We start from the raw sequence: 23,633 nt of genomic DNA on the forward strand, positions 1-23,633 counted from the left end.
CTCGCGAGGCTGGGGGCCCTCGCGAGGGTCTTGTCTTGGAGGTCTTGTAGTTGGGCTGTACCGGGCCGGCGATGGGGCCGCGTCCTGGGCTGCAGGCAGGCAAGGCTGGGTACCCCCGATCCCAGAACGCCGACAATGCTCATTAACTGCTCCCTCTCCAGCTTGCTCCTGTTCATCATGAGCTTCTACAGTATCCACGAGACCCTCCACCAAGAGATCGGAAAATATCAAGGGCACTTCTACTGGGCCGGTGAGGGGGACAAACAGAAATACCATATGGTTAGCTGGCCCGACATCTATAAGCCCCGTAACCAAAGCGACCTCAGGATCATGTCGTCTAAATGCATGAACATCGCCTTGCTAACGCGTTGGTTGTGGCGGATCGTGAATGGTGAGGGCGGCCTCTAGCTGGACATCATCCGGAACAAATACCTTTGTTGGCAGCCGCTAGACTTTTATCAGCGGTCTGGCGGCTTCCAATTCTAGCAATCGGTCATCCAGGGTCCTTCGCATTCGGACCTCCATTGAGGTGGGATTAGGGGCCTCCACCCTGTTCTGGCTGGAAAGGTGGGTCGGGACACCCCCTTCACCGCACGATTCCCAGCCATGTTCGACATTGTGGCCGAACCTAGAATCTTCGTCGAGATGACCCTTATTGACTTAGGGCGTCTCGCATTCCGGAGGTCATTTGGACCCCTGAAACTTGCCTCCTGGGAGGACCTTCTTGAGTGCATCGCCCTGCATCCCCTTGACGTGGATCAATCGCTCGATCACATCTCCTGGCGCTTGGAGACATCCGACCGGTTCTCAACCAAATCTCTCTACCAGGCTATTGCGTCTGTTCTTGCTCCCGCGCCATTTGTCCAGATTTAGGTGATTAGACTCCCTCTGAAGATTCGCATCTTCCTCTCGCAATGGATTCGGGGCCGAGTCCCCTCTGGAGTAGAGGTGCTCAGGCGGAATGGCCCTGGTGACGGACTCTACCCCCTATGCGGACGGAGGAGGACTCTAACCACATCTTCACGTGCGTCTCCGCTCAATTCCTTTGGAGTTGCTTCCGTGAAGCGGTCGGTGGACAGTGGTGCCACACCAACTTCCCTGACCTATTTACAGAGATCTAGGCTTCCTCCAACGGGATCACCACATTAGATGGTTGGGCATTGGGGTGCTCTCCTGCACACTTTGGACCGTTAGTAATAAACTTGTGATCCAATGAATTCCTCTTCAACGTGGTACTGACACGTTGTTTAAAAATTGTGGATATATGCAGTTTTGGCGGCCGCTTAGCCGTCCTCAGGATCGGGACGCCATCAACATAATCATTGCAGATCTTCGTTCAATGGCCATGAGACTGGCGCCTCCGCTTCTTCCTACCTCCAGAGCCGGATTAGGCCTTGTGCCTTTTGTTGTTGTTGCCGTCGCGGTTTCGTTTTTTCTTTTAGGGCTTCTTGAGCCGTGTCCTCAACAGAACCCTTGTACCCTATTTGTTCTGTCTTTTCTGCTACCTTCTGTGTGCGTGTGCGGTGTGAACTATTGTTAGATTCGTAGCTCCGATGCTTTGTTTTATTTACAAAATGAGACAAAAGCCTTTTTCGATAATAAAGACACCAAGGTAATAAAGACAGAGGGCCTCGAAGGAAAAAGATCGAACAAACGCCGCTAGGAACGACGAAAGGCCTCATGGAATCCGAGTCATCATAGTGGGCTCTACGAAGTAGCCGCCACCCACCCACTTGTGCGCTCCGGCATTTCTCAAAAATAAAATAAAATTTGTGCGCTCCGGCTCTTCTCGCGACCGGCCTTCTCCTCCTTCGCCGTCTTCCAACCAACCACTCCTCCCCTGTCCCAATCCCAGAACCTCGCGGGCTCATTGCAGCACACCTGCGCTGCGCGAGATGGTCCCCGCAGGCCACCACCTCCTCCTTTTTGCGCTCGCTTCCCTCGGGGGCGCAGCGGCGGCCGGCGCCGGCAAGGGGTTCTGCTCGGCGGAACCGTCAAACGATTGTTCTCAGTCGCCGCCGCTCTACTCGAAGGTCACCAGTCCCACTCTCGCACCCGTGCATTTTCAAGGTACTGTACCTCTACACGACCACACTCGGGCGCACTGTGTCGCCCCCTACTCAGATTTTCCGATTTTAGGATGCCCGTGGCCATAGAAAATGTTGTTGTTGTTTTTTATATGATGATCACTCATGCAGTCATGTATCAATTCGCTCAATAAAGTAGTCATGTGTCACAATAAGCACCAACACCATCATACATAGCATGACAAAACCAAACGTCTTACATTATGGGACGGATGGAATACATTCTATGGCCTAATTTAACTGATGGAGCGATAGTGATGGTCCACACAAATAGCGAGCTCTTGGAAAATGGATGCATGCTACTAAGTATACAGCCAAGGAAATGAGAAGGATGTTTTGATTATTAGTCATATCAATGATTGTATGTTGTCCCCGTGGTGCAGTAGGGGCCACTCCTTTTCCACATTTTTAGATCATACAAGCTCTTCCACTGGATGCGGGATTGCAATTTAGTGGTGGTTTTATGACTTGGTAGCACTGTGGAGGTGATGGTGTTAGATCAAATGGCAGGTGCAATAGTGTCATGGGCGCATATGTGAGGAAAACCAGGTTCGAATATCTTGTTCCATTGTTCTTCTTAGAGCATCTGTCGACCCCTGTCGTTCGGTGGGCTCGCCATCTGCGACCTGCACCGTTCGAGCATCGCTCTTCGGGCGCGCTGGCTTGGGCTGCAAGTGATTGACCCAGAGCGACCCTGGAGCCACCTGCACCTTCGCATCGACGAGGAAGTGAACTAATTCTTCCGGGCCTCCATGACCTGGCGCATTGGGGACGGTAGGACTTGCCGCTTTTGGTGCGACCATTGGCTGGATGGCCAATCCATAGCTGAGATTGCACCGTCCATCATTGCGCTTGTTCCTCGGCGTAGGCGGCGCCTGCGTCTGGTCTGCGACGGGCTACATCAGCAATCCTGGATCCGCGACATCCATGGCTTCCTCGGACCGGTGGCTACGATAGACTACTTTCGCCCGTGGCAGCGCATCCAGCTTGTTCAGCTGTCGGCGGGCCCTGACACGATCACCTGGAAATGGACGGCCAGTGGATCCTACATGGCTACCTCGGCCTACAACGCCTTCTTCTCCGGCTCCACTATTGCGCCCTTCTGGCGCCTCGTCTGGAAAACTTGGGCGCCCACGAATGCCAAGTTTTTCCTCTGGTTGGCTACCCAAGACCGCTGTTGGACGGCCGAGCGTCGAGCACGCCAGGGCTTGCCTCACGACCCCGCATGCTTGCTATGCGCCCAGGAGCTCGAGACTATTCACCACCTGCTTGTCCGGTGTGTTTTCTCTCGGATCACGTGGCGTGAGGTCCTCTCATGGTGTCGACTGCCAATTTCCCTGCCCAGTGACACCGCACGATTCTTCCAGTGGTGGGAGGCCACGGTCGGCACTTGCCCGGCCGGTTTGCGGAAAGGTTTCAACTCCCTTGTCGCGCTCATTGCTTGGGAAACCTGGAAACATCGCAACGCCGCCGTCTTTGATGGGCAGCGGCCGTCTAACACGGTGCTATTGCGGGTGGTCAAAGACGAGGCGAAGCTTTGGGCCCGTGAGGGCGCCAACGGTCTACAGATTGTTATCCCTGTAACCCGATCGATCGTGGTAGTCGAGGCTGAGCACCCTCCATCATGCTCATCTCGCACTCCTCGAGTTGCTCCCCACCCTTCTCTGTTGTACGCGCTTGTCACTCTTCTACCCTATCAATGCAATGATACGCAACAATGCGTATTCCCGAAAAAAAAAGATAGTGATGGTCCACACAAATAGCGAGCTCTTGGGAAACGGATGCATCCTAACTATAATGATTGTATGTTGTCCCTGTGGTGCAGTAGGGGCCACTCCTTTTCCACATTTTTAGATCATACAAGCTCTTCCACTGGATGCAGGATTGCAATTTAGTGGTGGTTTTATGACTTGGTAGCACTGTGGAGGTGATGATGCTAGATCAAATGGTAGGTGCAATAGTGTCATGGGTGCATATGTGAGGAAAACCAGGTTCGAATATCTTGTTCCGTTGTTCTACTTAGAGCATCTCCAACATATGATGTAAAACAACCGCCGTGCCCAAACAACTGCCATTTGGGTCACTTTGGGTCAAAAAAAAACCCGTCTCCAACAGATGATGCCCTATACCTATATGTGCCCCAAATTTTTAACATCAGGCCCAAAATTTTGCTACAAGTGTTGCATATTTGGAATACCTCTAGCGGCTGCCACAAAAATGAAAATACTGCCGCACGAACCCAACCACCCCCGCTGAAACTAATCCCGGCAGCTACCTTGTCGCCGTCCCAGATTTCAGCTGCCCTACGCCATCGCCGCCACCCCGCCGGCCAATCCCGCCGACGAATCCAGCCGTCATCTAGTTGCAGCCAGCCCGAGCTTCCGCAACAGCCGCCGCCGTCGCCGCCCGAATCGGGCCACCCCCGTCTTCGCTGCCGCCGGGTACGTCCTCCCTGCTGCCGAGCTCCTCCGCCATCACCGTGGGAGATTTCCCAGCCGCCACTGCTTCCGCGCCTGCCAGCTGCGAGCTCCACACCGTACCATGGCGTGTGGCGCTGGCCGTCGTGCCACTTCGCGGTGGAGATCCGCAACCCCGATATGGGGGAGATGAAGTGGCTCGGCACCTTTGATACCGCGGAGCAGGTGGCGAGCATGTATGACGTGCGAACGCTCCGGTACTTCCGGCACCGGCGGTGCTCAATTTCGCCGAGGAGGCCGAGTATGTGGATTTCATCGCCCTTCCCATAAGGAAGAGAAGCCACATAAGGAAGAGAAGCCACAACGCCAAGGCCGACGATGCACTCTATATAGCGAAGCTCATTGACGCCAATCTGGAGCTCCTTGCGCTAGACATTGCATACTCCTAGGAGGAGGCGCAGCACAAGAAATTGCATAAGGAGGAGAATCACAAGATCGAAGCCAAGGTCGATGAGTTGTTCGACCAGCTCGAGATGGAGCTCTCCAAGGAGGAGGAGGAGGAGGTGAAGCCGTCGGGTAGGTCTATGACCAATTAATACGAGGCCGGCCCCTCCGGCACCGGGGTGATGGACATCTCCTCCGATAAGGACTTCGACGACTACTGCCAGCATCACGCTACGCCGTATAGTTAGGTCTATCACAATGTACTGCTAGGGATCTATGAGAGTGGTAGTGTTTAAGTTTGTCGTTTCATGTTTAATGTGCAACATTTCGTATTATAGTTCGAGCAATGAATTTATGTGCTTTTAGTTCATTTTTCAAATTTTAGGGCATCTAGAAAAGAAAAAACTTTTCTGGTGCCCTAAAATCTTCTCTCTCCTCACCTAAAATCGTTTTTAGGGCACCAAATTTTTAGTAATCTGCTGGAGCTGCTCTTAATGGTTTTTTTTCCTGTGATGAGACTTGAGACCTTGAGTAATTGAGCTGTGCACTAAGTACTGCTTGATTGTTCATGCAAACTGTGTCTCATATTCCACTCTTATGGGACTAGAACTAGAATGATACCATCTGCAGTCTCTCCAGTTCATCTTGTTTACTTTAATTGTAGTACATTGCCTTCCAGCTATGAATTTTAGATTGTCCTGTCACACCCTTGCTAAGAATCCTATATATTCATTCCAGTTATTGCTTCTGTCTGTATGCATAGGCTTAGAGCCTCGAGAGTTTCGTCATCATTTACTATTAAGCTATGGTTTTATTTTCTTGAAGATGGATGCTCTTATACATTGTCCAGTTAATGCTAATTTTGTTCATTTTGTGGATCTCCAGATTTACCTGGCTTCACACGTAGTGTGTACAAAAAGGATCATGCTTTAATAACACCAGAAAGCCATGTATTCAGTCCTTTGCCTGATTGGTAAGGCTCTGTCTTTCCCGTGTACTCTAATTTCTATGCAAATTATGTGGCTATATTAACACCAACCGTTTATTCTCTCTAGGACCAACACGTTAGGAGCATATTTGATTAGCCCAGCTCTTGGTGCACACTTCACTATGTACTTGGCAAACATGCAAGGTGTGTTGTTTATCCCATTTACTGTCATGTGGTTACAAAGAATGCTATAATCATATGTACTCCCTCGGTTCCAAAATAAGTGTCGTACGGAGGGAGTAACTGCATATATCAACTCATAAGACAAAATACTAGTCAATATAGTTGCTAAACATCAAGTTGGATGATAAGATGCTTATTTACTGGATCTAGTATTTTTGTTCATGTATGGGAACAATAATGATAGCTCTAACTTTTTTATATATAATCATACATGACTTAAGCAACTTTTGTACATCTGGATATGTACTACATTCTCGGGCCAAAATTGCCAAGCTCGGTAGCGCTCAGTTTAAAGTCCTTTCTTTTCTTGTACATCATCACATGTCATATTTATTTTTCTGGAACTAAGTTGTTGGCAAAAGCAGCCTATTAAGGTCCTTGTTGCATTATGCAGATGGATCAAAATCAGCCTTACCACCGAAAGATGTTGAAAGGTTCAATGCTTAACTTGCTAGTTAAACACTCAGACATAGATTAACGGAGGGATTAATTCATTTGTCAGCATCCTTCTCCTTGTCTGACTTGGAATTATCACCACCTCCTTAATGAGATTTCCAGCGCTCCCATTTTATTTCCAGGCTTATCTTTGTAGTTCAAGGCAGCATTGCATTGTCTGTGGAGAGCGGAACAACCCACTCCATGTTGGTAAGATTACATGAATGCATGCTTTTTGTGATTTTTTTATCAAATTAATTGTGTATTTAACAAAGAATTGGGGTACTTTAAATATCACTGATTCCATAATAACCTGCGGGGTTCATATGGAATTGTTTTTGGTTCAGTTATGCATTTCTTCGCACATCAGTTAGTTTCAAGGCAGACTCATACCCAGCTCATTGATATTCTTTCTATTTGTTACTAAGAATTATATTTGACCTTATCATCATATATACCATCATAGCAGATTGTGATCTTGTAATACAGTGTCTCAGTGGTGATCATGTATCTTGGTCTATCTAGTCTTGGTTTGTTGTTATATTGTCATAGCATGTTTGAACTTGTAAAAATGTGAAATAAAGACTACAAAAGGTTGAAATCCGATGCTGATATAGTGATATTACATCAAAGTTTGTGAACAGATAATAACAGTCAAATTTATAAAACAGGAACTGTGTATGGTATTATTAAATTTTCAGATTCAACATTGTTTTCATTATTTGACATGGCTAGATGAATGAAACTGCCACTTATCAGTTATGATTCTTTGGCAGTAAACAATAGGAAAAGTCCATTTGGCTCTTTCATTTTCCCCTCCTCATACTCACTGGGGCAAAATGGTCTTTGCAAAAACCCACTACGGTTTTTCTCATGCAATGTTGTCAACTACAGACTGTGGTTCTTGGGAACTATCCAATGGCATATAAGTTCTCCTGAAGCAACGTAGTTCATCCCACAATCATGATTTTTTCCCCTGACTGTTGCCTCTTTTGAACAACCTTTAAGAAGTAAAGCTTGACCAGGATGGTTTGATTTGATAAATGACTTGATGATGGTTGCAGGTAGACTCTTATGCTTATCTTCCTGCAAACATGAAGCACTCTGTGATATCAGATAAACCAAGCACTCTTGTAATCTTTGAGAGGAGGTGCCCACTGTTTTGCAAATTTGATTTTTATTTACCATTCATGTAGACCTAGCTGCATTGTTCTTGTTGAAGGTCATCTGTCAGTTAAGCGTGTTCTAATTCTCCAAGATTGAATTAAGTTCCATGACAGATATTTTTTTCGAGAAAACGCAAAAGGCCTTTGCGTTTCATTTCATTGAAAAGGTGGGGTGTACGAGTACAATCCTCCTAGGAGGCTGGAATTACATAGCAGGTGCTAGGATCAGTGGACGTCCCATGACTGTGGTAAAACGACCCTGAGTCCTTGTGCCCCTGATGAGGCCCAGGAGCTGAGCTCCGCTTTGATCTTGTCCAGGATCTGTTCGGGAGATGGTCTCGCTTGCTCGAAGACACAATCATTTCTATGCTTCCAGAGCATCCACGGCACTAGTAGGGCGACGGACTGCAGGGCTTTGCGCAATCCTACTGGCGTGGCCTCCTTCGCGCGCAGCCACCAGTCCATGAGGTTGGCCTCGTGCTCCGGGACAGGGGCCGGGATGCGTAGCCATGTCAGGGTTGCGTGCCATGTCTGACGGGCAAAGGGGCACGCAAGCAGCAGGTGTTGGATCGTCTCGGGCGCTTGGTCGCAAAGGAGGCAGCGGGGGTGGTGCTGTAGTCCTCGACGAGCAAGCCTGTCTGCGGTCCAACACCGGTCTTGGTTAGCCAACCAGTGAAAAAATTTCACTCGCGGTGGTGCCCGCTCTTCCAAATGAGCTTCCAGGAGTGGCAGGCCGTCGATCCCTGGAAAGTGGCCAAGTAGCATGATTGCGTGGAGTAAGTCCCGTTTGTAGACCATTTCCAGCGCAGCTTGTCCGGCTCGTTGGAGAGTGTCGTGCGCATCACGTCCTGCCACAGCAGCAGGTATTGCCCGATCTCGTGGACCCCGAGGGTGCCATGAATGTCGTGCGCCCACGCGTTCCCGGCGATGCCGGCAGCCACAGTTGTCGACTTGCGGCGTCGCATGGGGATACACTCGTAGAGCAGGGGCGTGATCTCTCGGATGGATTGCCCGTGCAGCCATCGGTCTTCCCAAAAAAGGGCAGTCGAGCCGTCTCCAAGCACCATGAATGTGGATGCGAAGAAAAGGGCTCGCTCATCGGCGGTGAACTGCAGGTCTAGGCCTTGCCACGCGCGCTCACTGTCCGTGCGGGCGAACCAGAGCCAGCGCAAGCGCAGCGCCAGCCCGGCGCGCTCCAGGTCGCGAACTCCGAGTCCGCCATATTCGATCGGGCGACAGACATGTCGCCAGTTGACGTGGCAGTGTCCCCCGTTTGCAGCCGCGCGTCCCGCCCAGAGAAACCCTCGCTGGATCCTTTCGATTTGTCGCAGGGTTTTCTTTGGGGGCGCTAGTGCCAGCATTTGATGGACGGGTATGGCACTTAGCACTGATCTCACCATGGCCAGCCGCCCTGCTCTATTCATCAGCCACGCCTTCCACGCTGGAAGTTGCCCAGTCACTGAGTCGACAAGGGGTTGCAACATGGCAACAGAGGGGCGTCGCGTCGTCAGCGGGATGCCGAGGTATTTGATAGGCAGGTCTGCAACCGGGCATCCCAGCTGCTCTATCAATGCTGCAGTCTCATCGGTGCCATGAAGGATCATAGCTGAGCTTTTGGCATAGTTCACCTGTAGGCCAGAGGCCGTGCCGAACATGTGAAGAATCCCTTTGACTGCGTCGACATCCCCGGGTTTGGCGTTGCAGAATAGCATCACGTCGTCGGCGTAGAGTGAGATAGCCGGGATGTCGCGTCAAGGATGTAGCTGTTGCAGAATACCTTCCTGGAAGGCGTGCCGCATGAGGCGACCGAGGGTGTCGACGGCAAGCACAAAGAGCTGGGGTGATACTGGGTCTCCTTGGCGCAGTCCGCAACGGTGCCAGATTGGCGGGCCGGGTTCCCTGTTGAGCATGACGCGGGTGCTGGCCGTGGACAGGAGGATTGCGATCCACTCCCTGAAGCGGTCGCCAAATCCGTACTGGCGCAAAACCTCGAAGAGGAAGGGCCATGATAGGGAGTCAAAGGCGCTCGTTAGGTCGAGCTTGATCATGATCCTCGGAGCTCCCAGTTGGTGCAGCAGCCTTAGTGATTGCCTGACGAGGACGAAATTGTCGTGGAGGCTCCGGCCGGCGATGAATGCATTTTGGTTGCGGCTCACCAGGCTGTCCAGCTTTGGGGCGAGACGCAGCGATAGGGCCTTGGCGAAGATCTTGGCCACAAGATGGATAAAGCAGATCGGCCTGTAGTCACCAAGTTGATGGGCATCAGCACGCTTGGGTAGTAGCGTCAGGAGCGCTTGGTTCAGTTTGCTGAAGCCGCGCCCACGCATCTCGAACAGCAGTTGGAAGACATCAAGCAGGTCTTGTTTGATGATGCTCCAGCACGCCCGGAGAAATTCTGCTGTGAATCCATCGGGCCCCGGCGCCTTACGCGGCGACATGCGCTTTATTATGTCCCATATCTCTTCCAGGCTGAATGGTGCGTCGAGGCACGCCAGGTCAGATGGCTCGATGAGCTGGGACAAGTCGAGCGTGTGATCCCTGTTGACGGCAGTGCCGAGCAAGCCGTCGAAATGCGTGAAGGCCGCTTGAGCCATCTGCTCGTGGCCTGTGAGTACTTGCCCGTTGATGGTGATGCAGTGCATGCGGTTCTTCTGCTGGCGGTAGGAGCACTGCCGGTGAAAGAAGCTGGTGTTGGCGTCTCCGTCCTTGAGATTGGCGATGCGTGATCGTTGCCTGGCGATAGTGCGCTCCATGGAGGCAAGGCCGAGGTAGGCGATCTTGGTCTGCTTGTGCAGCCAATCTTCCGGCGGTGAGAGCACGCGGTCCTCCATGGCCTTGTCGAAGCGCAGGATGAGTTCCCGGCAGATGGCCATCTTGTCTCGGATGTTGCCGGTGGTCTTGGCGCTCCAGCTTGTGAGCCGTCGGGCTGTGGCCTGTAGGCGCAGCACAAGACGCCGGAAGGGGTCGGGGTCGTGGACAGAGCCCCAAGCCGCAGCGACCGTGTCATGGAACCCGTCCAGGCGCAGCCACTAATCCTCGAAGTGGAAGCGCCGATGGGCCGTCGGTGTGGGCGAGCAGTCCAGTAGGAGGGGGCAATGGTCCGATACGACTGATGCGAGGCAGCGCAGATGGCAATCGGTGTGCGCATCCTCCCAATCGGACGTGCATAGCACCCGGTCCAGGTGCACCAGGGTCGGGGGGATTGCTCGTTAGACCATGTGAAACGGCGTTCGTTGAGGTATACCTCCTTCAGGGCGAGGTCGTTAATGACGCGGCGAAACCTGCCCATCATGCGCCGGTTCAATCCGCCGCTGCTCTTGTCCTCCGCGCGATAGATGAGGTTAAAGTCTCCACATAGCATCCAAGGTCCAATGCAATCCGCACGGATGTCACGCAACTCCTGCATGAATGAGTTCTTATCCGCGTCCTCTTAGGGTCCGTATACGACGGTCAGCCCACCAAGGCGCGCCGGTGGCCGTGGTCACCTTGCCTGTGATCGCATTCGTGGTGAATACCGGGTCCGTGATAGTCACGGCCCTGCTCTTCCAAGCCAGGAGGATGCCGCCGCGTGTGCCCAGCGCCGGGAGGTAGGTGTAGTCGTCAAATTCTGGTCCAAGAGTATCCAGGACAACAGACGAACAAATCAACGCCATTTTAGTCTCCTGCAAGCATACAACCGATGCCCCAGTGGTGTCCAGTAGCGATCTAATGGCGATGCGTCGGGCGCGCGCATTGAGTCCGCGTACATTCCAAACAGCGACCTTAAGGCCGTGATCCATGGGAACGGGATCGACGGTAAGGTAGCCGGCCGGGCCTAGTTCGCGTCTGTGTTATTGACGCGCGCCGAGATTGTAGGCGACGTAGCGAGGCATGCTGGGATCTCACGATCAATCAGGGTCGCGATGGCCTTGATCACCGTCAACGGGATGGGTACCGCGAACATTCCTTCATAAGTCTTCATCTCGGTCGTTGTTATCTTCTGGTTGATGCCCACGATCCCTAGCGTGCGGAGAAGTTGCACCTGCGCCCTACGCTCGGCGGTAGGCGGTGGCCCAGCGGTGGTGGCAGATGCCGAGCGTCCGCGTCGAGGGGAGTAGTTAAGCGGGCGACGCGGCTGTTTCCCAGGTGTCAGTAGCGCCGCGCATACCTGCTTAGTGGTGGCGGCAAGGAATTCGCCCAACGTCCACGATCGTTGCGGCGCGGCGCGGCCTCTGGTGCGGCGGAGAGTGATGGGCGGAGAAGCATAGCGATCAGGCACAGTTGGACGCGGACTAGGGGTGGTGCATGCGGCCACGGGGGCAACTGGTGTGGTGGGGTTGTTGTTGGGCCTTCCTGGCGTCGCATGCTGGGCCTGACCCCGTTGCAAGATTGTAATGGGGCCTCTTGATGGGGAGGGTGGGATCGGCGGCCCATCAGCTGCGATGGGGTTTCTTGGTGGGGAGGGCGGCAAGGGCGGTCCTTCATCAGCAGGGCCTGTCGGGCAGGCAGGGGTTGTGGCCTCTCGCATCTCCCCATCTGGCGCGTCGCGGGGGTGGGGCCGCGTGGACAGGTCAGCGCATGCGCCCGGTCCCGCTGACGGGGAGTACGTGTGCAAAGAACCGCTTTGTCCCGACAGGCCGGTCTGCTCGGCTGGCTCCTCAGGCTGCGAGTCTGGCACCTCGCTCAGGGCGGCCAGGTCCCGACAAGCCATCGGATCATGTGAGCCAGCGGTTGGCCCAGCGGGATCCTCCTCGGGCTCGGGGGCTGGGGCGGAGTTTGAATCTGTGGAGGCTTCTGATGGCCCTGCAGCCAATGACGTCTCGCCAGCAGCCGTGGTGGCCCCGACCCTGGCATATCCTGTGGCGGTCGCAACCTTGCGCGCCTGGTCCATGCCAAAAGTGTGCCTTTGCCTCCTCTTGCTTTTCCATTTTCTGGAGCGGCGACGAGATTGGGTGGGCCCCTGCTGACCTGGCCATGGCAGCATGCCGTTCCTCGTGGTGGGCGCGGGCGGCCGCGGCACCACGCCGGCCGGAGTGGGCCAAGAGGAGGCCGTGTTCACCCCGTCAATGCGGCCGGAGCGGTCGCCGGCGTGCCAGCCCAGCGAATCGACGGCCATGCCATCCGCGCGCCCGCCCGGCTGCGCATCAGTCCTCTGTCGCTTGCGGCCGCGTCGGCGGGCGCGTCCGCGGCCAGGTCCTTGGTCTAGGCCTGGTGGGTTACCGGCGCCACTCTTGTCGCGGTCGGTGTCGGCCTGGAACCCGGTGGAGGCCGGCTGGATCATGTCGGCGCGCGTGATCACAATGGAGATGGGGAACGTGAGCGTCCTGATGGTCGGCGCTTTGGAGCTTATGCGCGAGGGAATCTGCTCGACGATCTCGAGGATGGCGGCGCGGCGGATGTGGGCGGGGTCGTGCGTGCGGCCAGATAGCCGGAAGGTGGCCAGGTCGTCCCACGAGCGCGTGCGAGGATGCAGACGCTCGATCCAACAGCTTTCCCCCAAAATGTGCTCCGCTGTTGACAGGTGCCAGGCTTGGGCTGGAATGCCGCGGAGTTCTAGCTCAACGCGGTACTCGAACACACCAGAGCCGGCATGGGCGAGCTTGCTCCATGGCCGGAGTGAAAGGGAGAAGCACGGAGAGTTGATGAAGTGGTCGCCGTCGAGGCGGCGCTTGGTGGTGTGGGAGGAGCAGAGGATAAGGAAATCCTCGGGGTGGTGCTCGTGGACCGTGAAGTCACCCTCCGAGAGCTCGAGCACGCTGATGAGCAGGTCGGACACCTCGGTCGTGGACACGGATGACCTGTTGCCGGTGATGGAGGCCACCATTGCGCGGGCAAGCACCTGCTCGGCCTCCTCCATCTCGACGGAGTGCGCCATGATGACTCTCACGGGCTCCAGGGAGCGCGGCATGGGCGCGAGGACCATCTGGGCTGCGGGAGGGGTGGGAGGCGTGGCCGAGACGACGCGGCGGCGAGGCGGTGGGCTGGCGTGGCCCCTGCTGTTCCCGGGGCGCAGACCGTCGCAGGAGCGGGAGTCGTGGCCGGAGGTGAGGCAGCGTCTGCACCGGATTTCATTGGTGCAGTCGCGCACGCGATGGCGGTGGTCCAGGCAGCGGAAGCAGAGGCCGGCGACCTCCTCAAGGGAGGGGTTGCGGCGGCGGAGTGGCGGAGGGCTGGGCGTGGCAGCCGGGCGGGGGCGACGGCGGTTGTGTCGCCTCGGCTGTTGGAAGCCGTCGGCGTCGATCGCGGTACCATTGGAGACGCGGTGCACCTCCGAGCGTGGGCCGAGGCGGGTCTTGGCAGGCCGCCTGCTCGGTTCCGCCGCGTGGCTTGGGGCAGCCGTCACCGGAGGCGCAGGGGGCGGAGGCGGAGTCCGGGCGACGTCGCTGTACGAGCGCGCGGAGGACTCGCTCCCCGAGTCGAGACAGCGGTCACCGGAGGACACGCGCTCGTCGGAGAGGGTCGCTCGGCGGTCGACAGGGTCAGCACCAGAGGACGCCATGGCCGCGGGCTTGGGGGGGGGGGTCGATGGTGGGGCTGGTGGAGGAGGAAGGCTGGGTGGCGCCGGGGCTTGCAGGGGACGCTGGCGAGGTTGGTGGAGGGGGAGGGCTAAGCGGAGCTAGGTGGGAGAGCGGAGCGGAGCGGAGCCCATTCCCTTCCTCCCATGACAAATATTGGCCTACATCTAGTCAATTATTATTGTAACCATTGCCCCTTTTCCCCTTTTATTCTGAACACGATTCACTTAACTCAGGTACAACTGTACATGTGTCTTTCATCAGTGCTTTTTTGCTGTTTTCTGCTAACTCAATTAATACCAAGTTCTGTTGCAATTATGTTCCTTTAGGTACACAGCCATTGGGGATTACCATGCTGATCTAGTTGTTGGTTCAACAGATAAGCAACCCCTCCTTGAAACCCCAGGAGAGGTACAACATTTTTCTTTGCATCATCTTTCCTACAATATCTAGGATCCTATTAACTTGGATTGCCTGCCATTTATTAAGTCTTTGTTATATAGTACTACATGTATTCCAGATGAAGGAACCACTAATCAACAAACTTATGGATGTATATATTAACATGTGGCTTGCTTTCACTCACAAATTTGTCTTGTTTCTGATCGTCTTTGCCACATAGACTCCTTGCCAACTTTGAACGTCCATAAAACATTGTTGCTTTCTTTCCTGTTAAAATGTTCCGTCTTCTGTGCTGGCCTGAAATTCTTTGCCTCTTGTTCACCAGGTATTTGAGCTGAGGAAGCTGCTACCCACTTCTCTACCTTATGACTTTAATATTCATGTAAGTTTGATTATCTTTTGCTGGTTAAGTTGCTTATTGTGTCATAAATTGTTCGACCCAACGTTGAGTTCCAGCCAACCAGGCATTTTATTTAAAATCATTTCTTGTCCACTTCGAGTTAATCATCAACTTCCATCACAATAAAAGGGGAGTTGTTCACTGACTTTCAGCTGAACAAAGAAATATTTTACATGTTGAAGCATTTGTTGTGGGAAAAGGTTTTGCGCCACTCTTATTAGAGGGGACCAGTAAGAATCTTACAAAATATACCGTACAACTCAGAATTACATTGATGGCTTATTTTCGGGTTAGGTGTTGTGGGCCCCACAACATAACATAAAGTCTGAAGTTGTTCATTCAGATTAGAAGTGTCTGCTTCTGAATTTTGATTGAAGAACGACTTTCTTGATATGCTTCTCCCTCACTTACAGATAATGGACTTTCAGCCAGGCGAGTATCTCAATGTGAAGGTATGTACATCTTTGTGTGTATATTATGTTACTTTTAATAATTTTGATAATGCCTGTTTGGGGCGAACTGTGATCATATTCTGTTTTTTAATCTAAAACTTCTCACCAGAGGATATGTGATGCTATTTTCTATGCATACGTTCACAGCAGTAACACCGATCCTATTCTGAAGCCTCAGTCTTCTTTTTCGATTTGATTCTACTAGGAGGTTCATTACAATCAACATGGGCTGCTGCTTTTAGAGGGACAAGGAATATATCGATTGGGAAATAGCTGGTAAGGATGCAGTATAAATTTTCTTGTTTGTTTTATGACGAGAGATGGAAGTTGTTTCATGAAAGAGGTCATATCTTGGTTCTGATGCACTAGAAGATGTGCGCTCCATAGTCATTGCCGAACAGGCAATTACTCCACCTTATTGACACACAGTGTGAGGGACTGGATGGAGTTCTCTCGATTGGATTCACTAGTAGCTCGAATTCGGATAGCTGTATTGGATTACAACGAACTACGGATTACAAGAATGGGGAATTGGAAAGTAGGTAGCCGCCGTTGCCGTTTGCCTGATCCACTGGATGATTGGCTTGGAGGTCGAGGCTAGGTTAAGTAGTGGCAGCCGCTGGGCCGGGCCACACTTACACCCACTCCGGCCCACTCACTCGAGGGTTGCTCTTGCGAGCCCGCGGCAGTCTTGGTGGCGTGGGCAAGCCGTTGGGGTCGCTGCGTGGCGGGGCCGCCATGTCAGGTGTGCTGACATCCCCCCTTCTTGAGCAGAAGCTTGTCCCCAAGCTTCAGCGGCTGGGAATCGAGCTTGCAGAGCCACTTTGTCCTCCCATGAATCAGCCACTGCTGCTGGGTTGGATCACCGGACCAGCACTTGTTCCACCATAGCCCCGCGCCGTTTGCGCCAGCGACGTTCAAGGACTGCCACTGGCACTGAAGGTATGTCAGGATAAGTTGGGAGCTCACTGGAAGCTGTCATACCTGGGCCAAGTGCTCGCTTGAGCTGAGATACATGAAAGACGGGGTGCACTTGCGCCTGGGGTGGCAGCTGAAGCTTGTAGGCCACCTCGTTGACCCGCCCAATAATCTTGAAGGGCCCAAAGAAACGGAAGGCCAGCTTGTGACAGGCGCGGGAAGCCACTGAAGTTTGGATATAAGGTTGCAGCTTAAGATAAACTGAGTCGCCCACCTCAAAGGCTCGGAATGATCGTTTTTTGTCAGCTTGTTGCTTCATGCACTGCCTCGCTCGGTGAAGATGCTGTTGGAGCAGGTCTTGCACAACAACGCGTTCATCCAGCCAAGAACGAAGGGCCGGAACTGAACAAGCGGTCGTTGAAGTAATCCCCCTATTGTCGTGGTTCATGTCCATACATGGCACGAAATGGTGACATCCCAATGGCAGAATGATGGGAAGAGTTGTACCAGAATTGGGCAAGTGGAATCCAGTAGCTCCATCGACGGGGACACGCCTGCGTGAAGCAGTGGAGGAAGGTTTCCAGGCACTGGTTAACCCTCTCCGTTTGGCCATCCGTCTGCGGGTGGTTGGCTGAACTCATTCTGAGACCCGTGCCTGCATACTTGAAGAGTTCTTGCCAGAAATGACTTGTAAATACCGGATCACGGTCAGACACAATCGACCCTGGAAATCCATGTAGCCGGTAGACTTGGTTCATGTATAGCAGTGCTACTTTGGAGGCTGTATAAGGGTGTGCTAGGGGCAGAAAGTGAGCAAATTTTGTCAGCTTGTCGACGATTACCAGAATGCAGTTCACACCTCCAGAAGTTGGGAGTCCGTCGATGAAATCCATTGTGATCATCTCCCAGGATTCCTTGGGCACCGGCAAGGGTTCGAGCAGTCCAGGGTAAGCGGCTCGGTCTGGCTTGGCCTGTTGGCAAGTAGGGCAGCAACGTACATAGTGTTGAATGTGTGTTTTCATTTTGGCCCAAGCAAAGAGACGGCGTACCCGGCGCCATGTTACTGGGAAGCCCGAGTGGCCTCCAAGAGGGGTATCATGAAACGCCTTGATAATCTGCTGTTGCATTGCTGTGCTGCCTCCTAGCCAGATGCGTCCCCTGAATCGTAAGATGCCTTGCTCGAGAGTGAAGCGTCCTTTTGGATCTGCTCTAATGGCTAACTGTTCCAGCAGTTTCTGGGCTTGTGGATTTGAATTGTAGCTGGCAATGATGTCTTCCATCCAACTAGGTTGACAAGAGGATATGGCTTGCAATTGCTCAGCGTGGGTAGCACGGGAAAGAGCATCCGCACCCCCATTTTCTGTCCCTTTTCTGTACTTGATGGTGTAGCGAAGACCGAGAAGCTTGGTAAATGCTTTTTGCTGCCAAGGGGTCGTGAGTCTTTGCTCTTCTAAATGCACCAGGCTCTTCTGATCAGTCTGTATGACGAATTCGCTGTGTTGGAGATATGGGCGCCATTGGCCTACGGCCACTACCACTGCCAGATATTCTTTTTCATAGGTGGACAACCCCCTATACTTGGGTGACAGTGCTTTGCTCATATAGGCAATTGGGTGCCCCTGTTGCTGCAGGATTGCCCCGACGCCAGCGTCGCATGCATTTGTTTCGACGACAAAAGGCTTTGAGAAGTCCGGTAGGGCAAGTACAGGAGCAGTAACAAGACCTTGTTTCAGTAGTTGGAATGACTCCTCAGTCGCTTGCGTCCAGACAAATGGGGTTCCTTTCTTGAGGAGGTTGAACATTGGCCGCGCCACAATGCCAAAGTGTCGTACGAATCGGCGCTAGTATCCTGCCAGGCCTAGGAAACGCCTGACTTCCTTAACATTCACTGGTGTAGGCCATTGAGCTACTGCCTGCACTTTGCTTGGCTCGGTGACCACACCTTTGTCACTGATCACGTGGCCCAGGTAAGATAACTGGCGCTGGCCAAAACAACATTTCGAAGCCTTGACCTTCCATTGGTCGCGACGCAACAGCTGCAAAACTTGCGCCAGATGGGCAGCATGATCCTTCAAAGTACGGCTGAAGACTAATATGTCGTCAAAGAACAGCAGCACACACTTGCGTAAGAGAGGATGCAAGGTGTCAGTAACAGCCCCTATAAACGTCGCCGGTCCTCCTGCCAGTCCAAACGACAGCACCAGGAACTCGAAGTGCCCAGAATGAGTTGTGAAGGCTGTTTTGTATTCTTCACCGTCAGTAATACGGATCTGGTGATAGCCTGCTCGAAGATCAAGTTTGGAGAACCAGACTGCTCCGTGTAGTTCGTCAAGCAGCTTCTCAATTACTGGTACTGGAAATTTGGGCACTGTGGTCATAGCATTGAGATGGCGATAATCTACGCAGAGGCGCCATGTGCCGTCCTTCTTTTTTACTAAAATCACCGGGGATGCAAACGGGCTAGCACTGCGTCTGATGACACCCTGTTTGAGTAGTTCTGCCACTTGTTCCTCAATCTCTGTCTTATGCTCAGGTTTGTGCCGGTATGGACGAATGTTCACTGGTTGTGCCCCCGGCACCAGTGGTATGTGATGGTCACAGTTACGCCGAGGGGGAAGCCCTTCCGGTTCTTGAAAAACATCAGGGTATTGCTCCAGTATCGCCTGAATGCATTCGGGGGTAGCCTCTTGTGCTTCTCCGTCCCCCAAGGTGACTTGATACAACTGAACCATGTGTGAGACAGCCCCTTGGCGACACAAGCTGCCTAGCTGCATACTGTTGATAACCGGACATGAAGAAGTTGATGGATGGCCGTGGATATGCACTACCCCACCAGGTGATGGAATAGCAATGTGCTTGCCCTTCCAGTCGACCGTCATCGGGCTGTTCTGCTCCAACCAGTCCATTCCAAGGATGGCAGCATAAGTACCCAATTCCAGAACCTTCATATCAGTCACAAACTCATGTCCTTGCGAAAACCACTTGCACCGAGGAATGGAAGCTCGGCATTGAAGTTCCCCTCCGCCTGCCACTTTGACACGCCCTGCACGAGCCAATGGAACCACTCCTTCCAATCTGGCAGCCAATTGAGCATCTACAAATGATGTGGAGCTGCCGGAGTCCACCAGCATGAGTATTTCGTGCCCCTGGAGCCATGCGTGAACTTGGAATGCCTTTGGCGATGTGTCACCTGTCAGGGCATGCTTGGAAATGGCCATAGCAGTCTCCACCGGCTGCGTTTGCTCATGATCAAGAACAGGATCGATGCCGAAGAGTTCCAGAAGTTCCTCGACCACGTGGAGTTGTACGGTGGTGGGGCATGTATGATCATGGCCCCAGCGCTCACCGCATTTGAAGCAGAGCCCTCGAGCACGTCGATACTCACGTAGCGCCTTGACCTTGGAGCTGTCCGTGCGGGCGCCGTCGAGTCCACGACGATCGACAGCAGCGGGTGTTGCTGGAGCAGGCGTCGGGCGCGGTGGAGGAGGTGGTAGAGGAAGCGCTCCTCCTGGTCGCGGTCCCGTGTCCACCGCACGCGGTGATGGCATCGGTGGTGCTGTCGAGTAGGCGCATCCCGCGACTTCCTCCTGGAGCAAGGCGAGCGAACACGCCGTATCCAGATCCGGTGGTCTCTGCACCAGAACCACAGCACGGATGTCCGCCCGAAGACCCTCGACAAAACGAGTCAAGTAAAAATACGGGTGAGTGTTGTCAGAGTATGAGACCAAATGATTCATTATTGATTCAAAACGCTCAATATAATCTGCAACCGAAGTGGTTTGTCGAATTGTATAGAACTGACGGATCAGATGCTGATGCCTGTCTCTACCAAATCGCGTACAGAGTAAAGCAGCAAAGGATTCCCAATCGTAGTCAGACAATTTGTTCTGAACTGATTGCAACCATATGGATGCAGGGCCAGAGAAATTGAGTGCAGCCATGGGTACCCAAAATGTGGAATGAATTCCAAACATGCCGAAGTACTGCTCACATAATGTCTTCCACAGTTTTGGGTTCTCGCCGGCGAACTGTGGAAACACCACAGAAGGATGGGCTTGTCCCAATCCGCGAGCAGTTGACTAGCATGAGAGAAAGGGGAAACTACAGGACCAGGCGACTGCAGGGAGTACTGACCAGTGCCCGGGAGGGGCGCTGGCGGCGTGGCCAGCCCCTGCTCCTGGTGGAGGAAGGCGTCGCAGTGGTCCTCGGACCCGTGTGCCCGCCCCTGCGCGGTCGGTTCGGCGCCAGGGTGAACGCCGACCGCAGCGAGGGTGGGAGCAGTCGTCGATGATCCCTGCGGTGCCACACCGAGCGCCGCCGCCGCAGGCGGTCGCCCTTGTTGCAGTTCCGCTACCGCGTTGGTGAGCTGATCGACACGATGCTCCAGATCGGGCCGCCACGCGACCAGATCGTCCAGCTTGGCCGTGTGCGCGTGGATCGCGGCCGTGTTGCCTCGGAGCTCGATGCGGAACTCGTCCATGGACTTGGTGATCTTGTCCATGTACTCCTTCATGGTGGAATCCATGGCCTCGATCTGTACGCAGGCTTGACGAAGACGCCTGGTTTCGACGAACAGAGCCAGATCGGAGTAGGGAAGTGGTGGTGGTTGTCTCTGATACCAGATGTGAGGGACTGGATGAAGTTCTCTTGATCGGATTCACTAGTAGCTCGAATTCGGATAGCAGTATTGGATTACAACTAACTAGGGATTACAAGAATGGGGAATTGGAAAGTAGGTAGCCGCCGTTGCCGTTTGCCTGATCCACTGGATGATTGGCTTGGAGGTCGAGGCTAGGTTAAGTAGTGGCAGCCGCTGGGCCGGGCCACACTTACACCCACTCCGGCCCACTCACTCGAGGGTTGCTCTTGCGAGCCCGCGGCAGTCTTGGTGGCGTGGGCGAGCCGTTGGGGTCGCTGCATGGCGGGGCCGCCATGTCAGGTGTGCTGACACACACTAACTTCTACTCCCTCCGTCCCAAAATAAGTGTTTCAACTTTGTACTAACTTTAGTATAAAGTTGTACTAAGGTTGAGACACTTATTTTGGGATAGAGGGAGTAATATGCGGGATTGTTTTTAATATGCATAATTTACCATCTATTATTATTCTTTTTCCGTCCATTGCCCTTCAAATGTTTGCATATTTTTGACTTAGAATTGTGACATTATGTTCTCAAAGCCAAACATACAGTGTTCTTTCCTGAAAGTAAAACGTCAACTGCTGTTTGCTACTGGCATATATTCCATAATGTTCCATATTCCACTATAGAGTATTTTGCATTGATGATACAGGTATCCGGTGCAAGCAGGCGATACCATTTGGATGGCGCCATTTGTGCCTCAATGGTTAGTGTGTGCGAACTTTGCGTTCATCATTGATGGACTTGGCTTTTGTAGGCAGCTCATGGCTGTTGCCTTGCTGTTCCAGGTATGCTGCCCTTGGTAAAACCAAGTCTAGGTACCTGCTGTACAAAGATGTCAATAGGAATCCACTGATATGAGCAAAGGCACTCACTCTTGATGGATGGCAATCGTTCACCATAGAGAGCTATGAAGAGTTCTTCTAGAAGATGGCCTCCAAAAGACATTGCTCCAACTGCTTGCTGGCGAACTGCACAGATTCCAGAGAATCGGTGTAATAAAAATAATAATAGCAAATGAGTACTTGGAAAATTGTGATGTTCATGGCTGCCCATTGGTGCTTGGAGGATGATATGAAATCTGATACTTTTCTCCTTTTTCGAGATTGAACCTTGGAACTTCCATGTATTCGTGTCTGGACAGAAATTGCCGTAGCCGTGACACTTCAGTAATCTCGACTTGCTAATCCGCTGAAAGAAGTTAAATGCATGCATTGATGTAAAGAAGAGGAACAAGTGTCACTTGATTCACTCGATGAAATAGTGGATGTGCAAACCCCTGCGCATGTTATGTCTTTAATCGAGTAAATTAAGTGACTTAGGTCATCTCCAACGGTGACCCGTAAATTTCCTCTCCCATTCGTCTATGGACGGTGCTTGGGGACTAGTTCGCGGACACGGATGTGGGAGGCTGCCATCCAAGCCGCCTGATGTGGGAGGCTGCCATCCAAGCCGCCTGCATGCATCTGGCCTCACTCATTTTTTTTAAGTCTGCACATTCAAATAGCCGCATACATACAATTCAAGTGTTCAAGTAGCTGCATTCACTCATTTTTTTAAGTCCGCACGTTCAAATAGCCGCATACATAGAGTACAAACGTTCAAATAGCTGCATGCAACACTAGCTCAAATTTTAAAAAGTTCAAATATTACATTTCAACATTGTTGTCCCCTTTAATTGCCCATTAATGCTTAATCAGATCTTCCTTCAGCTGTTTGTGAGTTGGTCGATGCCGAATTTGTTGATGCATTTGAATAAACTCTTCAAATATGGCTGGATTCTGGTCTGGAAGTTTGATAGGATTACTCATGTTCTCATATTCTAGAGCTGCGGCAGCATCCTCACCCTCATCCTCGACGGTCATTGTTGTGCATGACCACACAACATGTCATCACCTCCCATAAGGTCTCCGGATCCCATTGTTTGGCAGGTCCACGAACAACTGCAAAAAGGATATGCGGAACTCCAAATGTCTCTCGACATCTTTCTAGCTGCTTCTTGTCTTTGGGCAAAATGAGACTTTTTCTAGCTAACTGTGTTAGAGATGGTGCTGATAAAGGTAGCCCACGGAGGATAGATATCGTCAACCAGATAGTATCCCATGTTGTACTCATGTCCATTGATAGTATAGTGGCAAGGAGGAACTTTTCCTTCAGTTATCCTCGCAAACAATGCTGATTGTTGGAGCACATTGATGTCATTGTGAGACCCGGGCATATGCCAAATCCAAAGATCATGTGATGCAACTGCTTCAAGAATGATGGTGGGCTTCTTAACACGACCGTGATATTGACCTTGTAAAGCCTTTGGGCAGTTCTTTCATTTTCAATGCATGCAGTCAAGAGATCCAAGCAAACCTGGGCACCCTCTTGCTTCTGAGATTGCCAAGAGACTCTCGGTGCCTGGCACAGTTGGTTCTCTTAGGTACCGAGGTCCAAACACCTCAACCATGGAAGTTGCAAATCTGACCATGGCATCTCCGCATGTGCTCCCAGACATCCGTAGGTACTCATCCCACGAATCAGCGATCGTGCCATATGCAAGCATCCAGAGTGCGGCTGTGCACTTCTGGTAACCAGAGAAGCCAATCGTTCCCACACCGTCCTT

The 23,633-nt window shown here is 52.5% G+C and overlaps 1 protein-coding gene across 1 annotated transcript; it reads left to right on the plus strand.

Moving 5' to 3' along the window:
* The first annotated feature begins 1,753 nt into the window (after positions 1-1,753).
* LOC125536964 (probable (S)-ureidoglycine aminohydrolase) lies at positions 1,754-22,198 on the plus strand. The gene is made up of 12 exons (XM_048700257.1): positions 1,754-2,070; positions 5,834-5,921; positions 6,004-6,080; positions 6,514-6,553; positions 6,698-6,764; positions 7,619-7,704; positions 14,544-14,625; positions 14,942-14,998; positions 15,430-15,468; positions 15,674-15,744; positions 21,678-21,731; positions 21,814-22,198. Exons 1-12 carry the CDS (start codon positions 1,896-1,898, stop codon positions 21,884-21,886), a joined length of 909 nt encoding a protein of 302 aa, XP_048556214.1. The 5' UTR covers positions 1,754-1,895; the 3' UTR covers positions 21,887-22,198.
* The last annotated feature ends 1,435 nt before the right edge of the window (positions 22,199-23,633 follow it).

Source organism: Triticum urartu, chromosome 2, assembly GCF_003073215.2.
Source record: "Triticum urartu cultivar G1812 chromosome 2, Tu2.1, whole genome shotgun sequence".
NCBI lineage: Eukaryota > Viridiplantae > Streptophyta > Magnoliopsida > Poales > Poaceae > Triticum > Triticum urartu.